At 44.9% G+C, this 11,722-nt stretch overlaps 1 protein-coding gene across 1 annotated transcript; it reads left to right on the top strand.

Moving 5' to 3' along the window:
* Positions 1–2,631: 2,631 nt before the first annotated feature.
* TCF21 (transcription factor 21) lies at positions 2,632–5,677 on the top strand. Its single transcript, XM_012474537.3, has 2 exons — positions 2,632–3,360; positions 5,134–5,677. The coding sequence occupies exons 1-2, from the start codon at positions 2,911–2,913 to the stop codon at positions 5,221–5,223; spliced, it is 540 nt and encodes a 179-aa protein (XP_012329960.1). The 5' UTR covers positions 2,632–2,910; the 3' UTR covers positions 5,224–5,677.
* The last annotated feature ends 6,045 nt before the right edge of the window (positions 5,678–11,722 follow it).

Here is an 11,722-nt window from a genome sequence, read left to right as displayed (position 1 = left end):
TGTTTTGTGCTTTGGAACAGAAATGGTCAACGTACCAAAAGGGTTAATACAGCTTCTCAAAAGTGCTTCTCTTCTCACAGAATATAGTTTATATTTTGGGAGAATTTGGCACAGCTTAAGTTACAGCTTAACTGCTGTGCTCAGTAGAATGCAACAAGAAGCCATTTCCCCCACCCAGTTGCCCCTAAGTGTTTATTAGCAGGGATAGACAAAAAATTGTAAAAGAAAAAAATATTTTTCATGTGAATATTCTTTCTCCAAGGCTTCATATCAAGATACATAAGCGACAGCATTCTTCACATCTTGCCATCCTTTACAGAATTTTAGAAACACTCCAAAATTTATTATCAGCCCACTAGCCTTTCTCAGCCTAAATGTCTCACTGCAAGATAAATGGACAGGGCACTTAATTATTGCTTATATGGGTATTTTAAAAATTGCTAAGCATAAAAACCAGCCTGTGACATGAGACTAATTTTGCACACTTCCAGAAATTGGTACTTTTCAGTTCTCAACATTGAAAAATACATAGACAACAGAAATCTTTTCAGTGGTATGTATTACTATGATTGTTACTATCCCCCCAAACAGCCTGAACAGTCAATTAATTAAGATATAACAGAGAAACAAAGCCAAAAAAAAAAAAAAAGTGACTCTAACAAGAAAAATCACAGCTTAATAGCCCGGTATGTAGTAAAGCCATAGTTTGGATTTGTAATTATTATCACATTCCAGAGGCCAAATTAATTACTTGTAGTTATTTTGCAGATATTTCAGTAGCCACACACACACACACACACACACACACACACACTTTCACAAAGTATTGGCCAATGCCCATTTTCACATAGCTCTTTAGTCTAAAAATAACTGTAACTTTCATGTCTTACCAAGACTGAGAAAAGGGAGAGCAAATCAAAGGCAACTAGTCAGGGAATAAGTGGAGAAATTTTTAACAGGCCTGCTGGGTGTTCTTTTATGGCTGTCTTGAACCTCAGATTAAATTATTATATTTTCTGTGTTGTAGTACTGGGTCATTTGTACATGAAGACAAAGGCAACTTCAACTTGATATTTCTGTCATCCCTGCTGTGGGAAGAGTCCTTTTCCTGGTTTATAACATCAATCACTCTCGCAATAAATCTTAGGGTAGATGTGGTCATTTAAATCTCCACCTGCACAAACAATAGAAAATAAGAGAGCTCATAAATCTCTACACTGGTGATTAACAAATTTTGGATCCTCAGCGAAGATATTATGGAAGAAGGGTCACTAATTCATTAATAAAGACTGATTTGCTGACAACCTGTTTAGTTTACAGCATAGGGGGAAAGCAAACAAGACCCTGCTAGCAAAACAAAACGTTAGAGCTTAGTGAATTCCCAGCTGAGCCTAGGATTAGAGATATGATATCTTAATGTAGGAGAAGTCTTCAGACCCTGAGCCAACCACTGAGAAACCACTCTTACATTTTGCTCCAACCCCTCATCTTCAATGCCTACCTGCAAGGAAAGAAAACCTGTCAAAGAAATAGTAAGAGAGATTTATGCCTTCAGTCTCCCTGGTTTCATTGCATCAATTTCATCCAGTCCCTAGGTTCTGGTTTCTCGTGCTTTTCTGCCTACTTCCCAGAAGACTTCCTTATTCTCTAGGAAAGATGGTTAGAGCTGGGGTTAAAGATGGATAAGAACCTTTCCCAAAAGGATAATCTTGCCTTGTGTTTTATAATGTCAGCTTCATGTGAGGAACTCTGGCAGCAAAGAGGATGGAAGAAGTAAAGGTAGCAGCATTGGGAGGGAGGGCGCATCACAAAAAGGGCCAGGCAAGGTGATTTCTGAGAGCAACTAAGACTCCTAAGGCAATATTAAATGCATTTCTAGAAAAAAAAAATGAAGGGAAAGTTTTTGTTTATTTGGAAAAGATGATCAACTAACAAAATATTTTCCACACATTCGCTCATATTGCCCTATCTCATTCCCTACTCCCACTAATCTGTGTGTGGTTGGGTTTGAGTGTGCAAATCAATTATGTTTGTGCACGCATAGGCAGTTCTTTGATGTCTTGAAAATGACCGGGTGTAGATGAAATTTTTTATACTTACTTTTCCATCACTGCAGAGATTCTGTGAAGCACTTGTCTTCTTCATTGATCCCGGGAAAGGTGGAAGGAGATCTTGGTAAAGCCTTGGAGTCTTATGAGGTGTTTGCAGGATGCGATTGATACTCCCTGTGTTTTAATTCGTGTTTTCTTGGGAGAGAGAACGCATGGAGTGCTTGTGAAATTCGTAGGTGGAAGGCCCAGAAAGAGCCAAATGATCTGGTCGTTTTTCTAAAGTTCTCAGTAACAATCAGTTGTGACATCTTAAGAGTGAAAGAAGACCTTTTAGAGATGAATAGGACCTGCTCCTCCTCGCCCCGGCCAAAGCTAGGAGAAGGTGGCCGGTAAGTGCGTGATGCAGCTGAGTTGATTTACATTACAAATTGCAAATCTGGGTCTGTGAGTGAGTTTCCCTCTGGTTGTTAAAGGGGGCTAAGCGCTTTCCTGGGGCAGGCCCCTCCCCTGGGCTGCAAGGATCCGCCCCTCTATTCCCCAGATAAATTCCTAGTGTCCACCAAATTCCTCAGCGCTCGTTCACACTCCTCTACTGCCACGACTCCAGGAGTAGGGAAACAGAGAGCCGGTTCCTCTGCGGCAGAAGCCCTCGAGGTTCCTTCTCACAGGTCTGCGAACGGGAGAGGGCTGTGAGACCCAACCAGACCCCAACTCCAGCTCCCAACAGGAGGTGGCTGCTCCACACGCGGGAGGCCCCTTGGTTTCAGGGTCTCTCTCTCTCTCTCTCTCTCTCTCTCTCTCTCTCTCTCTCTCTCTCTCCCTCCCCCCCCCTCTCTACCCCCACCCTACTCCCCCAAACATGTCCACCGGCTCCCTCAGCGATGTGGAGGACCTTCAAGAGGTGGAGATGTTGGAATGTGAAGGGCTGAAAATGGACTCGAACAAGGAGTTTGTGACTTCCAACGAGAGCACCGAGGAGAGCTCCAACTGCGAAAACGGGTCTCCCCAAAAGGGTCGGGGCGGCCTGGGCAAGAGGAGGAAGGCGCCCACCAAGAAGAGCCCCCTGAGTGGGGTCAGCCAGGAGGGGAAGCAGGTCCAGCGCAACGCGGCCAACGCGCGGGAGAGGGCCCGCATGAGGGTGCTCAGCAAGGCCTTCTCCAGGCTCAAGACTACCCTACCCTGGGTGCCTCCGGACACCAAGCTCTCCAAGCTGGACACGCTCAGACTGGCGTCCAGCTACATCGCCCACTTGAGGCAGATCCTGGCTAACGACAAGTACGAGAACGGGTACATCCACCCGGTCAACCTGGTGAGTGCTCCCGGGACCTCGAGTGCGCGCGGGGCTGGGGAGTGGGGGTGCAGGCGCGGGAGTGGCTTACACACCTCGGTCACCGCGGGCCTAGAGCCTCCAGGGACCGGAGGCGGGCGGTCTAGACACTGCCCTCGCTCTTGGCCCTACCAGCCCCAGGAGCGGGAGTGATTTATGCGAGGGTTTGACGTGGCAGCCCAATTAAAGGTTTGCATGTGTATTGAGCTGGCACAGAGGAGGGATCCCCCGCGCCCTCTCCATCGCCACCCTAGCTGGGGTGGAGTGGCTGCTGAGAACCTGAGAAACTGACAAGACACTGCGTTCACAGAGGAGGCATTTTATTAATCCCTTTATTCTTCTTTTAGCTGAGAGTGGAACTTGATTTTCCTTTCCTTGTAAATAAACAGGACGGTTAGATAAGGACACATCCATCCCTCCCCCAAAAATTGTCCATGTAAGCCCCCAACTACTTATTCGTGCTTCTCCTAAGTGGATTAATATTTTTAAATCCTAGAAGCTCTAGTAATTATCAGCAAAATCAGTAAATTCTCACTAATATGAGTGTAATAAATATTAAAATAGGTCACTCTCATCCAAGATTTAAGAAATGTTACGTTTTATCTTAAAAAGTAATGCCCATTGAGCCCAACTTTTTTAATACAACAAAACTAATAATCATCGAGTCTTTTTTTCTCAAATGCATTTTACTGTTTAAGAAATATATTTTAATTCCTTGTTCATTGGATTTTATTTTAAAACTTCTAAGATCTGAAGAAAAGCAATAACATCAACTTACTAGGACCTCTGTTTGTATATGATAAGAACGAGAGATTTTCCTCTTAAAAGGCAAGTCTTATCAACCAGCACTAGAGCACTAGTGAGAGAGGCCTGAATTGTCTTCTCACTGAACTGATTTCTGGAATTGCGCGAGAAGAGACAAAACCATATTTTGCCATGAAAAATGGTTTTTCCCTCCGATTAAAAGTTTGGGACTTTTTTTTCAATGAGTAAATAGCTTTCGTAAAATCTGCACCTAAAATGAAAGTGTTGCCTAGAATATTTACAATTGCTACTCTCCTTATTTTTGAATAAGAAACTTAAATGAGCTTTATTATAAAACAGCTTGGAGAAAGGAAGAGAAAGCATGCTTTCTAGGTCCCTCATGAAGACGATCTTAAATTAAAAGTCGATGTAGATTTATTAGCTTTTTTTATTTTCCTTTTCCTTAAGAGATGGTGGTTAATTTAGAAACTGTAGTCAAAACCAGTGTTTGCGATGAAGGAAACGAAAGTAGGGACCAGGGAAATAGAAGGCGATGAAAGGCTAGGAAATCGACAGGGCCTTGAAACCCGACCCCATCTCAGAAGAGGGGCCAGGAGGGGCTTCGCCCCGAACTCGGTGCCCAGCAGGCACAAGATCCTTCTGGGCTTCCCGGCTCAGGCTGCCAGAGCGTCTGCCTCCAGGCAGTGCCATAGCACCACCCTCTCTCGGCTTGCCCAAGGCTTCCTGCATTGGGTCTCACAAGGAACCCAGTATGAGCCCTTCTGGCTCGCGTTCTAAAAGACCACTACCACCACCTTCTCGAGCTGTGACTTGACGACGGGGCGGCTTTTTGCTTTACCCAGTCGGGGGCCGCGCTAGGACGGGGAGGAAACAGCAGAGATAAAGGGTCTTTCCAGCGCACCGCGCCCCCTCCTTTCATCTCTGGCCCCGAGCCCACCCCACCTCCTCCGCCACCGCCACTTACCTCCTCCACCCTCTTCTTTCCCGCAGACGTGGCCCTTTATGGTGGCCGGGAAACCCGAGAGTGACCTGAAAGAAGTGGTGACCGCGAGTCGCTTGTGTGGAACCACCGCGTCCTGACCTTGGAGGTGCGAGTCTGGGAAAGGCGCGCTCCCGGGGGGGAGCGGGCCCCGGGAAGGCGACCCCTGCCCTCCTTGCTCTCTGTTTCTGCTTCCCCCTCGCAACGCTCCTCTCTCTGTCCCACCCGCGAGAACACTTTACGACGACGAGGAGATTCGTTTCCAAACCAGAGGAGATCAATTGTACTTACAAAGATTCCCATCTATTTAACTTTATTAACTTCTACCGTGAATGACTCTGCAAGCCTTGCTGGTCCAAGTGCAATATGTAATTATAAATATATAAATAGATAAGAGCTTATCAACGTATCTTTTGTACAATATGTTGTAAAATGTAGATCATAGAATAGCTGACTTTGACAGTCACATTTATAAAGTAAGTCACTTAAAGATATATATTTTTTTCAAACAAGTTTTGCTACTTTTGAAAATAAATCTTTCTCTATATTGCTAAAAGCTCTGACATTTGGTGTGATTTTTAAAAGTATTTGGAATAGAAAACTGGGAAACTGCGGGGAAGCTTGGTAATGAAAATCGTTCTTTTAAACCTCAATCTAAACTTCTAGAGACAAAAGAAAATTGAATATGAGTTTCGTAATGAAGATGCAGATTATGTTTTATACTGAAACCTTAAAAAAGAAATATGTCAGTTACTTTTAAGGCCAATAGAAATTATATAACTGCAAAGAATGGGCAGTATTAAAGTTATTCACAGTTACATAGTTCAAGAGTAAAAACGCACCAGAAAAAGGAAATCCAATTTTCACGGATTCCACAGTACGGCTGCTGACACGGGAAAGAACGTAGACTCCACCTTCTGTCACCTTCCAGGAGGTGTGGGCATGGCTGCAAACTGGTGAAGAAATCACAGAATCTATGAAAGATGTAAATTCCATACCCCTTAGGATGTGTTTCACGATTCTTAAAGCTCTGCGGCATACAATATCTACATTTCTTATTAATAATCCATTAATTAATTCTAACGATAAACCCGCATGCCTGCATTTTGGTTGCAGTTAGCGGGTGCGTTTAACTCCCGCCACGACTTCCGGCGGACTGAGTTTAATTTAAACATTTTCCAGGCTACGGAACAGCTCCTAGGGAAAGATTAAGTTGAGATAAACAGAGAAGCAGGGCCCAAGAGCCTGGGACCGGGCTCCCTCACTGCCCCAGCGCAGCCCGCGGCGGCCGATGCGCCAGATGCCACCGGGGCTGTTTAATGTTCGGGGTTATGACCGCAGTGTTTACAAGACGTCTTCGGTTATTTATACTGTTATTCCTTGCAGAGAGCCTTGAAACTTCCGCTTCATTTGCTTTCTTTTCGATTTTTCCCCTTTTTTCTCGGCTTCTTTTTGTACCTGGAGCGAGCGCTTCTCTGCCCTCCCACCAACCCCACAGGGCGCCTCCCGGGTGGAGCCCTCTGCGTGCCCTTGGAGGAAGGATCCCGCAAGGCTGGTCCCGACTGGAGAGCTGCTTTGCCAGGTGTGCTCTCTGTCAGTGATAGTGACCTCATTACCAAGGGGTAGTGACCACATTACCAAGCACAATTCCCCATTCTCCAAGGGCTGAGAACTTTGGTGACTTCACCCACCTGTCCATCTGCACATGGAGGACTTTTCAAGATGTCAGGATACCTTTCCATCACTCCAACTTGACTTTCAAGAACATTTCAAGCTCTGGTCAGAACCCCTTTCCTCAAATTCATGTGTTCTGTCCTTTCTAGCAGAGGGATAGAGTCCAAGTCTCAACTTATCCAGAGTTCTTATCAAAGAGTCCCCAGTATGATTCAATTGTTTGACTTCCACGTTTTGCAAATTTTCCAATCTCCCACTGACCTTTTTACAAACCAAATGCTCTAAATTCTGAGCATTCCAGGCAGGCCATCCATAAAGAAATAACTTTTTCTTGCTCATTCTCTTACAGCCCCAATCTACGCACAGATTTTGAAAGTCTTCATGGCTATCTACAGTTCCTTATCGATAATTTGAAACCTTTGCTCTAGGTAGGAGGTATGGGGTGATGAATAGGAAACACGTAGATTCGACCCTAGTTCTGCATCCAGTTAGCTGTTTCTTGAAAGAGCCTGGATCCTCAGTTTTCCCATCTCTGCAAGCAGGGATAAAGGTGATGAGAATGATAATAATCATTATACGCAGACCTTCCTCTTCCGTCTTAGAAAGGCTTAGTGGGGCTCAAAGGAGATTATATCTGTAAAATCCCTTGGTAAAGGAAAGGCTCCTTGCAAATGTCAGTTACTTTCACCAAGTGGCAGGTAGTGAACTATCTATGCCTAGACCCAAACTGGAAGTGTCTCAGGCAGGAAGCTCAAAAGGGTATATGTTTATAGCGTGCAGGCAATGATTTTTTTTTTTTTTGCATTAACTAAAATATTTCTTTTGGGTGTCTGTTGACTCTTTCTCTCTCTTTCTGTCTCTCACCTTGCACCTCTCCCCAGTGTTCTGTAAGTTTGTCCAGAGCTTTCTACCATTGTGACTTTCTCCTAGAAATCCAAAAATAATTATAGAACAAAGTCAGGGCTTGGCACCTGCAGATAGGATGACACTGGTGTCTAATGATAAGGCTGCCCAGTCCCATCAGGAGCCTCAGCCAAGGAGGGGCCTGGACACTCAGGTCCCCATGGTTGTCCACTGAATGGAGTGAGGATCAAGGTGGGAATAACTGGGTGGTGGCTGCCACTAGCCCAGGAACATGACAACGTGACCACACCACACATGCTTCCAACATACACCCACAGTCTAAACATCTCTCCTTCTCCGTGGGCCCTTCTCCCATGCCAGATCACTAGCCCACCCACACCCACCACAGGTCTCTCTCCTCTGGTCTTCCCAGAAGGGTAAAACTCCCAGTCTACCCTGCTCCGGGTAGTTTGTGTGTCTCTATTTGAATAAGGGGTGAGTAGCTTCATAGAAAGAGTGGGGGACTCCCTTGGCCTCCAGCCAGCATAGTTTGGAAGTTGGGGAAGTGTTAAGGGTGGGGAATATCCTGCCTGTGACCTCTAGGTTATGAAAACTATCTTAGAAGGTGCTTTTAGAAAGAACCAGGAGAACAACCAAAGCCGCTTACAGATGCCTGAACGGAGAATGAAGTGTTTCAAGTAAGCGAGTCTGCAAGTTCTCAGAAGCAGACAGATATCCAATCTGGACTGCAGCCAGGGAAGTCCTCTCTCTCTTTCTCTCTCTCTCATTGCTTATATGACTTTAAAAGCAACTCAGTATCCTTCTAGCAGGCTTTCCCACTGTCAAACAGAGACTTCATTCTAAAAAGAGAAGTGATAAACAGCTCCAGCACCCGCTGACTCTATATATTTACTGATTAGTAGAAAACACTGACCAAGGAGATTTTTCAGCCGGTGGTTCTTCAGAATCACCTGGACACCTCCACCCTCCAGAGATCCTGAGTCCAGGAGTCTGAGGTGGGGCCCAGAACTGGTATTTCTAACAAGTTTTCAGGTGATGCCAATGCTGCTGGTCCTAGGACAACATTTTAACAGTCAATGTTTTCAGATGTCTCATGAGGGACACTAATTAATGCAATGGGAAAGAAAATATTGCAGAGGGGAATTTTTTCCTAAAAAAGCTTCATGTTCTGGGCTCCAATTTAGTTTAATTTTCTATTCACTCCAGGATTAGAATTAATTCCCAATTCTTAAATGCCATTCAGTCTGGACTTCAAATCACTTTTCTTCAGAAAATAAAAGATTTGTTCCAGCGGGGTCTGTGGACATGGATGCGCTCATTCTGTGTTCTCAGACGGATTTGAGTCATTAAATGATGTTTTTAAGTCCCGAGTGGAGTAAAGCCAAGCTGCTGTTGGCTCCGTTGCGACCTCTAAGGGAGAGAGAAATCTGGGCGCCCTGCAATCACGTCCTGCAAGAGAGTCCCTTGGTCCAGCCTCAGGCCAGAAAAGATCACTCCAGTGGGAGTAGCTGGCTTGGCTTTGCTCTGGTCCGGCACTGCATGCGTCGGGAAGTTGGCCTGGAGTTGGGGTTGAAGGGACGCCAGGGCTGGTGGCGAGAGCAGCAGGAGTGCGTGGGGAGCTCGCGGCCAGCGGGCAGCTGCGCGCAAAGGTGGAGGAGGGAAGCAACCTCCTAGGCTTCCCTGCCTGGGAGAAGAGGTTTTGGAAGTAGGCGGGAGGAGGAAGGAGTTCTGAGCCCTAGCCAGCGCAGCCTCCTTTCCGTCCCTTTCAGGGTGCTATCTCCGGGCCAGCGAGTGCGTGTCCCGCTGTGGATCCGCCGGCTCAGGGATGAGGCGCAGGGCAGGTTCTGCTGCGAGCGGGGCACAGTTGGCCTGCCAACATCCTTTCTTAGCTTTGCATCTTTCGCTCCGAATGCTGGCTCTGCCCTTGGAAACTCGCTGGATGCCAGCAGAATTCTTCAGAGTTCGCCTGGCTTCCTCCAGCCGTCTGGGAGGGACACGCCTTTGATCTTTGGGTCAGGGTAGGCTCCGCGGGCCCACACTCTTTCCAGTTCGCGAAAAGATTAACCACCTCCAAGGACTATTTAAGAACCCCTCCCAGGGGCAAGCAGGGAGAAAGGGTGGGAAAAGGAAGAGAGAGCTTCCGTTTAGAATGCCCCAGAGTGATGAGAACAGACTTCTCAAAAACGTCAGGCGGTCTTTTGTACCAAGCACTCAGTGTAGTGCCTGACGCCTCAATAAATGTTGAGTCATGAATGAATCATTAACTCTTTGAGGCTATAAGATAGATAAAATAGAGACCAGTGAAGCAGGATTACAATGGGGCTGTTGCTGTGGTGAAATTGAACTTGAACTTGAACCTCTTACCTTGAAATCTGGATGCACATTTGAGAAAAGAATAAAGCAAACCTAGATATGATGGGACTGGGTGAAATCAGGTGGCAGTGGGATGTTTGCAGCACTCACAAAATATGTTCTCTCCTTTTCCAGTAAAATATGTTACTAGATGTTAATTTACAAGGGCCATGCACTGGAATCATTAGTTTAAAATGTGCTTTAATAATAAAAACAATTTGAGACACTTAAGCAGTTGACATGACCTTATTTTAAAATTATTCCAGTTGGTGATGAGGGAGTAATGTATCGCCCTTCACAGATGTAGGTGAGACTCTGGTATAGTGGAAGGAGCTTTTGACTGTGTCCTTGGACAGGATACTAGACCTTTCAGGAGCTTGCGTCTTCCATCTCTAAAATGGATATAATAATGAGATAATGTGTAATTGAACAATACCTGGATCATAATGGACACTAATTAATATTGGTCCCCCCACCTTCTTCTGGTCACTAAGTTACAAAAGTGCCTGAAAGGATGATATGCATTTCCCCTAGTTATCTAGACAATAGTAAATAATTATTGAATTTTTATAATCCAATAGCATCAAATCACCTTGAGTGTGATTAAAACAGATTGTCATTCAGATCTCTTATTTCTTTAGTGAGATCTCACCAGCTTATCTGCAGTGGGTCCTGCCCTTATTGCTGTATTTCAGCACTTATCCACTTAGTGATAATAGGCAATTATTATTTTCTTTCATTCTCTGTTTGTGTCTATCTCTTCTAGCTCCATGAATGCAAGAACCATGTCTATCTGGTTCCCTTGGTTTTCTTAACACCTACCACAGTCTCAGGTACACAGTAGGTGCTCAAAGAGAGATGCACAAAGCTTAATGATAAGGTTCTTAGAGATACCTGTGTCTGCTGAGTAAGGTTATACTGCACTTCAAGGACCATAGACTGGCTTTAATATATTGTCTAATTTTAATTTCAGAATTTGGTAATATGCCATAGTACTTGAACATTTAACAGACACTTATTCTGTAGTAAAAATAAATCTATACTGGAAAAAATACCATCAATCTTGTTGAAGGGGGATTAATATAAAACATTGGTCCACATGACATCACACATGGATTCTTTTTTTCTTAGACAAGGGTCCACTAAATCTCAGACGAGAGTCCACAATAAGCACTGTGTCCTTCAAAGCAATGTGTCTTCTGCCAGCATTCTGACCATTGCTGAGAAAGTCACTTCCAAAGTTTTCTGCTTGGTTCTTGGGGTCATTTCCTAATGAATCACATCTAGAATTATTCTTCTTTTGTAGTTTATGTGAATACCACCATCGTTTGCTGCCCTGAAATCTCTTAAGTTCAGGCATCCATCTCCCACTCAGTAGCTCCTTCCTCTACCTTTTTTTTTTTTTTTTTTTTTTTTTTCTGAGACCGAGTCTCTGTCACCCAGGCTGGAATGTAGTGGTGCAACCTCAGCTCACTACAACCTCTGTCTCCTGGGCTCAAGCAATTCCCCTGCCTCAGCCTCCTAAGTTGCTGGGACTACAGGCACATGCCACCACACTCAGCTAATTTTTCTTTTCTTTCTTTTTTTTTTTTTTTTTGGTAAAGATGGGTTTTTGCCATGTTGACCAGGCTGGTCTCAAACTGCTGACCTCAGGTGATCTGCTTGCCTCAGCTTTCCAATGTGCTGGGATTACAGGCATGTGCCACAACA

The sequence above is a fragment of the Aotus nancymaae genome, unplaced genomic scaffold, assembly GCF_030222135.1.
Source record: "Aotus nancymaae isolate 86718 unplaced genomic scaffold, 86718_ANA_hifiasm-v0.15.2.pri h1tg000040l, whole genome shotgun sequence".
Classification (NCBI taxonomy): Eukaryota; Metazoa; Chordata; class Mammalia; order Primates; family Aotidae; genus Aotus; species Aotus nancymaae.
Note: the sequence above shows the minus strand (reverse complement) of the source record. Positions and strands in the feature narration are given on the sequence as shown.